The sequence below is a fragment of the Leishmania mexicana genome, chromosome 33 (assembly GCF_000234665.1).
Source record: "Leishmania mexicana MHOM/GT/2001/U1103 complete genome, chromosome 33".
Lineage (NCBI taxonomy): Eukaryota > Euglenozoa > Kinetoplastea > Trypanosomatida > Trypanosomatidae > Leishmania > Leishmania mexicana.
Window position 1 is genome coordinate 1,637,763 of NC_018337.1, and position 11,134 is coordinate 1,648,896.

General features: G+C 57.7%; 4 protein-coding genes across 4 annotated transcripts; all 4 read left to right on the plus strand.

Moving 5' to 3' along the window:
• Positions 1-719: 719 nt before the first annotated feature.
• On the plus strand, positions 720-1,796 carry LMXM_33_4590 (conserved hypothetical protein; the record flags this gene model as incomplete). The annotated part of the gene is made up of 1 exon (XM_003878954.1): positions 720-1,796. One exon carries the CDS (start codon positions 720-722, stop codon positions 1,794-1,796), a length of 1,077 nt encoding a protein of 358 aa, XP_003879003.1.
• A 663-nt stretch (positions 1,797-2,459) lies between these two features.
• LMXM_33_4600 (conserved hypothetical protein) lies at positions 2,460-3,299 on the plus strand (the record flags this gene model as incomplete). Its single annotated transcript, XM_003878955.1, has 1 exon — positions 2,460-3,299. One exon carries the CDS (start codon positions 2,460-2,462, stop codon positions 3,297-3,299), a length of 840 nt encoding a protein of 279 aa, XP_003879004.1.
• A 724-nt stretch (positions 3,300-4,023) lies between these two features.
• Positions 4,024-5,691, plus strand: LMXM_33_4610 (conserved hypothetical protein; the record flags this gene model as incomplete). The annotated part of the gene is made up of 1 exon (XM_003878956.1): positions 4,024-5,691. One exon carries the CDS (start codon positions 4,024-4,026, stop codon positions 5,689-5,691), a length of 1,668 nt encoding a protein of 555 aa, XP_003879005.1.
• Positions 5,692-6,506: 815 nt separating this feature from the next.
• On the plus strand, positions 6,507-8,912 carry LMXM_33_4620 (conserved hypothetical protein; the record flags this gene model as incomplete). Its single annotated transcript, XM_003878957.1, has 1 exon — positions 6,507-8,912. The coding sequence occupies one exon, from the start codon at positions 6,507-6,509 to the stop codon at positions 8,910-8,912; it is 2,406 nt and encodes an 801-aa protein (XP_003879006.1).
• Positions 8,913-11,134: the final 2,222 nt, after the last annotated feature.

The following is an 11,134-nucleotide window of genomic DNA, read 5'->3' on the forward strand; positions in this document are numbered from 1 at the left end:
GCCACACCCTTGACAGGGGTCGGTGTGTGACGGGCTGAAAGGGCCCGCGGAGAAACACGTGCTGGCGCACAACGAACTGAGATCCTCTTATCCTTGTCCAACCGTCAACATGTTTTTTAGTGTGCTAGCACAACCATGAACATGGGCTCACGACTCCCCGTAACGGCGCCAGCCCAGCTCTGTCCGCCTACACCACGTGTCGGAAACCGTACCGGGAGGCAGGCTCTCGGCTTCCCGACATAGTGGGTACCCCGTGCTGGAGATGGACCCCCCCTTTTGATGCAGCCGGCACCATAAGGGAAGCGCCACACTCAATGAACACACAAAAAAGGCCCTCTTTTCTTTTCCCACGCCTCTCACGACCACGGCGTTAGGCAGTGCGCAGTGCGACCGGGGAGTGCCAATCAACAGTATAGCGACAGTCTGTGGCCCGGTTGCATGGAAGGACGCAGCGAACGCGCCTGCTCCTTTCACAACCAATGCTGCATGACTGTGTCACAGAGCAGCGAGTCCAGTGCTCATGCCAAATTCACGTCATCCTGTGCGACTTCTCTGTCGATCCCTCTTCACTCTCTTCCCTCTGCCACTACACCTTCATCGGCCTTTCTTCTCCAAAACGTTGCCTCTTCCTCCTCCTTCATCCACGTCCTCATGTCCTCCTACATCAAAAACCGAACTTTGAATTCACACGAGCAGAGAGCAGCGATTCTGTTTTTTTGATGTCCGTGGGCGCTGACTACTTGAGCGCCTTGCTCGACTACAATGGACGCCTGCAAGAGCGCATCCTGCGCCGCATCCTCATCATTGAGTACGAAACGGACAGCCTTCTGGCGCTACGATGCGCCCTGGTACCTCTGCAGATCCCGGGTCGCAAACGAAAACGACACAGTGAACCTGTCGTCGCTCAGGAGACGTGTTGGAGCGTGGATGCCGACACGGCTCGCCATCACTGGAGCACAGAACTTTGCGAAGCACTGAACGATGAGGCGGCGAAGGTGAACTGCATTGCTTCGCTCTGTCCGCACGCAAAAGAGCGCTGGTATGCAGTCGCCGAGGCACTTCGCCGCGCCGGACACCCGTCCTTCACCCCGTACGAGCTGGCTACCAAGTACAAGGAGATGCACAGCGATGCAAGACCCTTTTCGCCCAGTGAGGCTCGCTTCGTGTGCCAGTATGTCCAAGAAAACGGACGCGACTGGGTGGGACTGTGCCAAGCACTGCGTCAGCGTCTGGGACACGTGCGCTTACCTTTTCAAGTAGCCCAGCAATACCGCCAGAGGTTGCGGTGCGCTTTTGTCGAGAATCGCCTCACATCATCTCAGCTCCTCACCCTGTTAGCGGACCTGCCCCCTTCTCCGCAACGTCGCGACTTTGCCGCGCTCTCGGTTGAGGCGCAGCGGTTCACCTCGCACAAGACACTCCAGATAAGCCCGCTTTACTTGAAGAGAGAGCTTGAGCCCCTCGATTTTGCTGCCCGGGTGCCGGCGTGCCACCAGCTCTACTGGAAAGTCGTGAACCTTCTGTGCAACTTCTCCCTCTCGCACCCCAACCGGCTTGATGCGCTTCAGCACAAGATGCCGTTCTGCTACCAGCAGCTTTCCCTAGCCGACCTCGCACGCTCCCTCCAATGCGAGGCGGTGGAGCTGCAGGAGAGAGTCGTCCACGCACTCCTGCGTCTCAGTCGTTCACCAGAGGCACTCAATTATGAGGAATGCTCCAAGAAGCTCTTCGGGACGGCGTGCGGTGCACGGCTGATCTACCTAATCTCCGAGAAGTTGCACGGAAAAGACACCTGAGCTGTCTCGTCACATTTCACCCTTTTTGTCGTCTGTTGCATCGACCTGTGGTCGTGTTGGAGAGCAAACGGCGCTGCTTCGTGGATCTCTGTTGCATAACTCTCATTGTCTTGTCCTAGCACCCCCTCCTCCAGCGGCAACTTCGATGGGGGCCTGCTGTGATGTGCCCTTCCGGGCACACGAAAGAGCGGCAACCCGTGGACACGCTGCACAAAGTCAAAAGAACAAAAAGAGAGAAAATACCAACAAGGTTACCACCGAAAAGAACCCGAAGAGAACGACATCTTTGGCGGCATTTACCGTCGGGGCGCTACACAGGTGCTGCGCATGACACCCACAAACACCATTCATTGTGCGGACTTGGCCACTTCTCAATCATTCGTCATCTTCTTCAACCTTATCCGTGCCTTTGTTTTTTCTTGGTGCTCTTCGTGAACTTGGAAAGCACCCACGAGTCGCGTGTTTTGATTGTATGTGTGTGTATTCGTCCCCTCCCTCCTCCCTTCTGCCTCTCTTCGTCTGCCTCTCTTACACTCCGTTCGTATATCTCTCGCTGCTGTGCAGCACGGCCCTATTCTCACTGGGCTCCCGTCTCACTGTCGGTGCACGTGTTTCGCTTGTCTTTTCACCGCCTCCTCTTCCCTCCTTTCTCTCCTGTAAATAATGGAGGGCATATCAGAGGAGCAGCGCCAACGTGAAGAGGCCGAAATTCGTGAGCGCGACCGTAAGCGGCAGCAAGAGAAGGAGGACTACGAGCGCCGCCTGGCGGAGGAAAAGGCCGAGGAGGAGCGCAAACGTCGCGAGGAGGAGCAGCTGCGCGTGGAGGAGAAAAAGCGCAAAAAACGGCAGGAGGAGGAGTGGAAGCGTCTCGGCTCACATGTCATTCAGGACCTGCCGCCGGTGCCACCGCCGGTGGCGGAGGAGGGAGCGCTAGAGATGTGGTACCTCGACGACGAGACGTCTCAGCCTTCGCTGAGCACCGCCAGCCTCAAGCCTGGGCGAAAGGTTGGCGCTCCTGCGGTTACCATGAAGGCGTTGCGTGAGTTGGGTGTGGTTCTTTTCCGCGTCAGCATGAGCGACTTTTTCGTGGTAAAGCAGATCATAAAAGAACGAGAATACAAACACACCGACGAGGTCAAGATCTCGCAAACCGCCAAGGACGACAGCTTTCTCGAGCGGTGGTATGAGGAACACTACACCGAGGACGAGCAGCTTCGCGTCGTCATGGACGGCTCCTTCTACCTGGATATCCGATCGAAGCAAGACGAGTGGATCCGGGTGCACCTGAAAGCAGGTGATCTTGTCGTGCTACCTGCCGGCATGTATCACCGCGCCACCCTCGACGAAGACGATTACGTGGCCCTCTTTCGCGGCTTCCAAGACGCACCCCGTTTTGTACCTGTCAAGCGGTCCGACAGCCGGGCAGACTCCAACCGGGTGCGGCTGGCCTATTTGATGAGCTTGAAGAAGGGCGACGTCGCCACGCAAAACGGATTTCTGTGATGGCGTGCATTAGTTTGTGTGTCGCATTTGTTTTCCTGTGTTCACGTGTTTGATGTAACGTTGAGCGGCATTTCTTCCGCATCTCCCTCTTGCTCCTTTTCCCGTGCTGCTCGGTGGCGTTGGCGATGGCGCTGTGGACGACGACGGTGAAAACAGGAACGACGTGCTGAGCGCCTTTTACATTTCATTCATGTACAAACACTACGAACTGCAAGTCGCCTAGCACACCTGTTGTTGCGTCTTATTTCCCTTTTTGAATTCTTATGTAGCGTGCTACGCCGCCTCTGACTTCGTGGCGGCATTCAGGCACCCCACCCTCCCCTCAAAAAATGCGATTTTGGCGGTATATTGATGGACAACACCGAACACTGTGCGCTCACTCACAGAACTGAGTTCCCCAGTGGGTGGTCCCTTTGTCCGTCCTCGCACGCCCGCTTCCCTTTGTTCTCCGCATACTCTTCTGCTACGCGCTCGCCTCCTACGCGGAGTGTTCCGTGTGAGTCACCACTATTGGAGCGGCCCGCTACCAAGACCTCACGAGTTCTGCTCACCATGAATTCCATGTGTCTTCCCTCGCTCATCTGGCACGATTCCACACGGCATTGTGCTTTTCCTCCTTCCACCCAACGAAACTATCCCATCCCCTCCTCCCTTGGCTCTGGCCATCGTGGGTGTGTACGTGTCTCTTCCTGTATGCGCATCGTTCGCCCGTCAGATGGATGCCATGTACACGCGTGATGTCAGTGACCGTATTAGCGGCATCTCCGCAGCGGACCTTGCGCAACGTTTGGTCGAGGTTTCGTCGAGGAGCAATGCACAGGATAGTGCCTTTACGAAGAACTTTTTCCAGCGGCCCCTACCGCCATGTGTGAGTGCGCTGCTGTGGGATGCGAGGTTCGCCGGGGCAGGCCCGCCGCGGACGGCACTGTTGCGCGGTGATGTGGTGGACATTACGTCGTCTGTGTCGGATGGGTCGCTCTCATGCGTCGCTCTTTCAGACGATGTGCGACTCCGCTTTGCCCGCTCGCGGCGCAGGCGCCTGACAGGGATCCTCTCCTCAACAGCGGCGTCCTTGCCGCTCCGAATGAACCGCGTCGACGTGACACACTTCTACTGGATGGACGAGTGCGCATCGGGAGTGTCGTACGCCGACGAGCCGGTGCTGTCGAGGGTGCTGCAAAAACGTATTGTGCAATGGGCTGTAGGCACCTTCGCACGGAATCCAATGCTGCGCAATATATCCCTGCAAGCCCTTGAAGCCGTTTTTCCCGCGTTGCTCGCTTTTTCACCGCGCGAACGCGAGGAGCTTCTTAAGCAAGCCGCCGAGTTCCTCGGCCAAGGGACACTTATTTGGTACGGCGGGGCGATAATCAAGCAGTTCCAGGAAAGCGCCGCCTCCCTCTCTCTTTCCCTACTTACGTCCAGCGAGGAACGCTGCTCCGCGGCGCTTCTGTTTGCGCTGGCAACGGCGCAGGAAGTTATGGGCGCTCGACGTGCTGACGCGGCCCAGGCACTTCGCTTTCTCCTCGAGGTGTACGGGGTGAGCAGCGTGGCGTTGTCGCAAGCGCTGACGACCGCAACGCTGCTCGTGTCCCGTGCAACAGTGCCGCTCTGCACCCGCCGCTGCTTGGGAGCAGCGTCACGTCCGCACAATCTACTCCAGCCTTACCTTTTTCCACTATCCTGCGCAGATGTGGAGACGCTGCCGTGGATTCTACATAGCACGCACACCTCCTCCCTCGAGCAACACGAAGAGCTCGTACGCTGTGCGCGGGAAGCCGCAGCTGCGGTGCTCGCCACGGCAGCGCCGTTCACTGCCACCGCTGCTCAGAGGCGCCATGCCCACGAGGACGACGTCAACGCATTCTTCTCCACCAATCACACGCTCCAAATACGCCGCGACACACTTGTTTCCCATTGCGGTAGCGACGTGCCCTCTTCGTTACCCGAACTCACGGCGGCCGACAGCGGCGCCGTAGCGCGTTCACGCCTGCTAGAGGCGGCGCCCAAGTGGTGGGAGCGGGAGGCGAACGGGCACAACAGCAACGTGGTACGTGACGAGACAGAGCTGAAGATCAATGTAAAGGCCGCCGCTGCGGCGTTACGCGAGCCCCACGGCGGTGACCATGCGCTGCTCGCCGTCATCCACCGCACGCGCAAACGTCAGCGCAACCGCGAGCAGCTCACGGCGCAGACGGTGGAAGCGGCGCTGGAGGGTGCATCGATTCGGTTGAAGCGTCGCGCCTTCTTACAGCTCGTGGACATTTTGGCGCTCAACTCGCACGGCGAGGACCGCGACGAGAAGGCGCGCCAGTACCTCGAGCAGCACCACGTAGCCGACGCGCAGATCCACGACTTCACCACGCTTTTGTCGTCCACCCGCAAGACGTGAGATGCACACGGGGCTTCTTGCACGCACTCACGCAACTTGCGTCTGCTAGCACCGGTTGCTGCAAGTCAGTCACACAAGGAGGATTCGCTTTTCTTTGTCGCTGAAGGTGCCCATTGTGTCTGCCCAACAGTGTGAGCTGGGCCCTGCTCCGCATCGCCTGCCGCAGAGGTGTGTTTGTGTGTGTGTTGGTGGGTGGGTGGGTGGGGGCTTCTCCACTCCTCCCCACAAAGAGGACGACTGCTGGGCGCTGAGATGCCACGCACTGTGGCGCTCTCCACCCTTTCCCTCTCCCTACCTCCTCTCGTCATGAGGGAAAGGCAAGCAAGTGAAACAAAAATGGTGGCAATAAGAGATGGCCGTCGAGCACCTAGTAACACCCTCTCTCAGACTGTGAGGCGGCGCTGTCGTTTCGATCTTTGGCACTGCCGCCCATCGCCACGCATCAATTCTGACGGCAACCTCGCGTTTCGTCACCTCCTCTCTCCTGTGCCTCTCGGATGGCGATCATGTGTTCTTTGGCGCGTCACTTCACTGTTCATTTTGCTTCGTGATTCCCCTTCCCTTTGTTCTGTTGCCCAGCCTCCGTGTTCCAGAGTCCCTCTCTGAGTGACCAGCACAAACGCAACCAAAGCATCCAGAGCTTCTCCTCCCAACCCTTTCTCCTGTGTGTCCTGTGCGACTCTTCGTATCGTTTACCTTTACCTGCCGGCATTTTCTGCTTCTTTTTTCTCCAGGTGCCACCACCAGCACAAGCTCGTTCTCTGTCCCCCCCCCCTCTTCACACACGTACACGCCCTCTTCTCCTCACCGTCACCATGAGCACTTCAGCGAACGACGCTAATGCCATTCGGGAGCTGGCGGAGAAGCCCGCCGACACCGCCGCGCGCTACTGTGGTGAAGCTTGCAACCTGGACTACGATACGAACGACTCCGAGAGCGGCAACCTGGACGAAGTGTTGTTCTTTGCAGAGCCGCTGAAGGAGGCGCAGATTCTTCTGCCAAACGGAAAGGCGAACCCGAATTCGCCAAAAACGTCAATGCAGACCTTCCTGCAGACCGTGCCGCACCTCTTCACTCTCACGCTTGAGGAGATATCCAGCCTCGACGTCATGGTGCGCGAGTATAGTCAGATGGATGTCATTATCGAGGAAGGGGCGTATCTGGAGCACATCTACGTGCTCGCCTCTGGCACGGTTGAGGTGATGAACTCCAAGAAGGGCCTGAAGCGTGCGTTTGGTCACCGGCGGATCGGCAGCATGGTCGCGCCCAGCGTGTTCGGGATCGACGACGCCATCCTCGAGAACGCCGTCGAGTTCACCTACCACGCCAGCTCCAACACGATGCTGCTGCTCATCCCGCGCAAGCAGTTCATGGACCTGTTTGCGCGCTCCCCTATCTTTGCAAACAACATCTCCAGCCAAATCCTTCGAACGTTGCCCTCCTTCTCGGTGTTTCAGGAATTTTGCCGCGCTGTGTTTGGCATCTCCTCCTCCTCGGCGTCCGACGCACAAGGCAAGAGTAGCGGCTACTCCTTGTCGCTGCCTATCCTCATCCGCCTTTTCCGATCCAGCGGCACCCTTCTGCACGAGCACGCCAACAGGAAGGAGGTGGACTACGAGGCACTGCGGTACTGCACCCGCCGCCTGCCCGTGAACATCACCGTTACCTACATCATCATCCTTACCCAAGGGATTCCCGACTACCTCTCGGACGAGTTCCTCGCCGACGCCGCCAACTCGCAGCCCGGTGCCACGCCGTTTATCGCTGCCGTCGATACCGGGAAACGACGCCGCTGCGCGTGGACGTTTGGTGGCGGGGGACAGACCCTTGTCCTCATGCGTGACGGCTTCACGGACACGATCGACTTTGTGTCCAGCTTTTGCATTTTCTGCATTGAGGCGAAGAAGTTGCGCGCGCGGCTGCAGCAGCTGGTGTCGCCATCGGCGGCCGAAGTGCTGCGAAATGCCCTTGTGCCGGCCGAGAACCACTTCAGTGCCCACTCGCGCATGGAAGAGGTTCTCGCGTCGCTACCCTTCTCGGAAGATGAGTTACAGGGTCTCGAGAATGTGTGGGGCGAGGAGACGCTGCAGCAGTTGTACAACATTGTGGTGCACAGGGAGGAGTACGTGGTGAAGGTCGAGAACGTGAGCAGCAAGGTATTCAGTGAGAACCCGTACGCGAACTGGGCCCTCACCATCCTTCGCCGCATCAAGAGTGTGCTCTGCGTTTCTGAGCTGGAGCCACTGCCGGAGGACATTGTCGTCGACGTCCTCTTCCTTCCAAATCGGACGCTGAAGAACCTCTTCTGCTGCATGTCGGCGGACATCAAGGCGCTTATCGAGAACATCTCGGAGGAGTCCGGGATCGGAAAGGGCGAACGTGCCGGCAACTGGAAGAACGTGAATGACCGCTACTACTACCTCTTGACAGGCTTGCTGGAACGGAATGCGATGGTTCGCGATGCGTACCGGTCGCGGCTGCAGTCGAACGGGTTCACGCTCATGGAGGACGGGCACGCTTCGGCGCTGATTGTCGACCTGATCGACGTCAGCAACATATCCCCCGACGAGACGGACCCGGTTTTGCGTGTGAGCGCCGCGCGGGCAAGCAAGAAGAGCAGGGAGGGAAAGCGGCACTTTATCATCAACGTGGACAAGACGTTTGGGGCCCAAATCGAGGCAATCTTGCGATCTCTTCTGCTCACATTTGGCAGCCGCATCCGGAGTGTGAACCTCAGCGGCAAGGTTGCCGGTCTCACCGGCAACCGTGGCGACGTGGTGCTTCCGCAAAAGCTCATCTTCTCCAAGCAAAGCTTCGGCGAAGACTCCACGGATGAGATTCGCTTGTGCAACCGCACGAGCTCCCGCTGCGAGGACATCACACCGCTTCTCGACAAGTGGTGCTCGGCACAGGTGCACCACGGGACCTGCATCACGCTCCCTGGTTTCATGCTTCAGAGTCAGCCGGTACTTAAGTTCTACAAAACGGTGCACGGCTGCACTGCCATTGATATGCAGAGCAGCTACGTCGCACGTCAGCTGGAGGAGTGTCGCCGCAACGGGGTGCTCCGCGAGACCATTCCCAGTCGCTACCTCTTCTACTGCGACGACATGCCCCTCGGCAATGAGAACGGCTCGGTGCTCAAACCACAGAAAAGGGAGATCATCTCCGCCGTCTACGCCACTGCGCGCGCGCTCCTGTGCAAGATTCTCGAGTCTTGATCGGCGGCGGCGCGTCCTCCGGCTTCGGCCATGCATGGAGGTGGTGGGGAGATGATCGTTTGCTTGCTTGTTTCTTGGAACGCTCCCCACAGGAATGAAAGGAGGAGGAATGTACGATCGCGCAAAAGATAAAAAAAACTCATGTGTGGTCGGAGCCCGCGTACGTTGTGCGGCTACTCCTCCTCAAGAAACGATTTCATCACCATTTCTCTTTAGCCCATCTTCGTCCGTTCATTTCCCATCTGGGGGTGCCGAGTAATTGCGACCGTCTGATTTCGTGCACCACCCCGCCTCCTGCATCCTTCGCTATGGCAGGTGTCTCTTGAGGGGCAGAACGTCAAGGAGATATCTAAGTCCACCAACCCGCGGGTAGTACTACCGTGAGCTCGAATGGCGGTATCGCAGATTCGCCTTCTCATCCACGACGGTGGGAAAATTGTCAGCCAGGCGGCGTTGGTAAGCTGCCTTTGAATGCAGCACTCCGATCGGTTGACAGCACTTTCTCGCCCCCCTTTCATGATTCTTCCCGCATCGTCTTTTGCGTGGGTTCCTCTCATAAAGTTTTCCTCGGTGATTGGTCGCTGGGGCGGTTTTCCACGTTTGATTGCTCCCTAACACCCACTTTTTCTTTTTTTTTTGCACGGGGGCCGCTCTGGAACCGGGAACCGCTCCTCGCCACCACGACTCCCACCTGTCAACAGGAACAATGGCTGCGTACGCCGCATTTATCACCTCCTTTCATAGTGAGCGACGTAGTCCGTTGACGGCAGTTGCCGCAAGAAACCCGGGACCCTCCATTCCTTCACAGATTCACCCATTCCTCTTAAGACATCCACCAGGCATCTTCCAATATGACGCGTCCCTTTCCCCCAACTTGGGTATACACGGCCCGTTCCTCAGTCACAGGTGTTCAGACCGTAGCTCGCTTTCCCCGTTGCGCTTTGTCGGAGCAGGTGGTGCGACAACCAAGATGCGCCATCCTTTTGCGATTACAACCCTGCGCCATTCTTGCGCCACCCGATGCTCTTTTAGAGGTCGGCAGCTTTCATCTCAAACTATTCCTGTTGAGTCTTTTCCGACGCTCAGTGCGTACCTCCTTTGGGGGGGGGTATATGCTTTCGGCTAACCTGTCTCTTGGGCAAACTGGGAAGCGGCTTGCATGCGCCCAAACTCGTCGAGAGGTTCTGGATTGGCCTTTTTTTTCGCGGCGGTCACCTTTCGCTGGGGACCATTTTTTTCTTTTCTTTGATCACTACATCGTGCTTTTCCTGCTCGAAAACTCGCCGCGCGAGCTCACAGTAAATGCGTAAGCACAAGCCATCTCTTCTCCTTTTTAGCCTCCGGCGTGCATCCTCACTTCCCCTCCTTTGGCAGGGATTTATTCTTTCTGTTGCGTGTGCTTCTCTTTGTTCACGCGACACGTGTATTCCGTGGGAAGGGCCTTCGACGCACTTACATAGGTGCACGTGACAGTGTTCTGATGTGTTTTGTTGTGGTTTTGTGAACCAACGCCAGGCAACGGCACAGAGGGATGTATATTCGGTTATCATGCAGCTGCTTGCGCGCATCTCTTCGACGCATTTCGGAATCCGGCAACTTTTCCTCTGCGCTCCTCGCCTTTTGCGGCTTTTTCTTTGTCCCCTCGCATGTCGTTTACTCCTTTGGTTTTGGCGAGTGGCACGTACGCTGTCACCGTCTACAGAGCAGCCGCAACTGATGCAACTGGGGGCGCCCGGTGGAGTGCTGCGTATCCTCATGCAGGCATCGACCTGTCCAGCCGCCACTGCAGGTCGTGTGCTGCAGAAGTGAGTGCCGCCACCGCAGGAGCCGTTTTCATTTCAGGTGCACTGTCAGCCAATTATGCACTCGACGGCGGCAACTGTGGGTGCACACGCTGCGCTTCACATGCCGCTGGTAATCTCTTTTTCTGACTGCCTGTAGTCCACCTGGAAACTATCCACCGGCCCGCGCAGAGCAGGGGTTGCAAGGGGGCGCCTGTGCTGCTCCCCGCATCGGTCTTACCAGCACCGTTGCAGTGGCCTTGCCTCTCCCGCACACTCAGTGAGTCTTGGGTGATGCCAGCAAGGGCCTGCCTCCGTCTTGCCTTGAACGCGTGGCGTGACTAAAGAGTTGCAAGCACCGGCTGCACATCTCTCTCGCTCCTGTGGTCGCCATCGACTTGTTGAGCTCTAGCGTGTTCCCTGACGTAGGGCAGTCTGTGC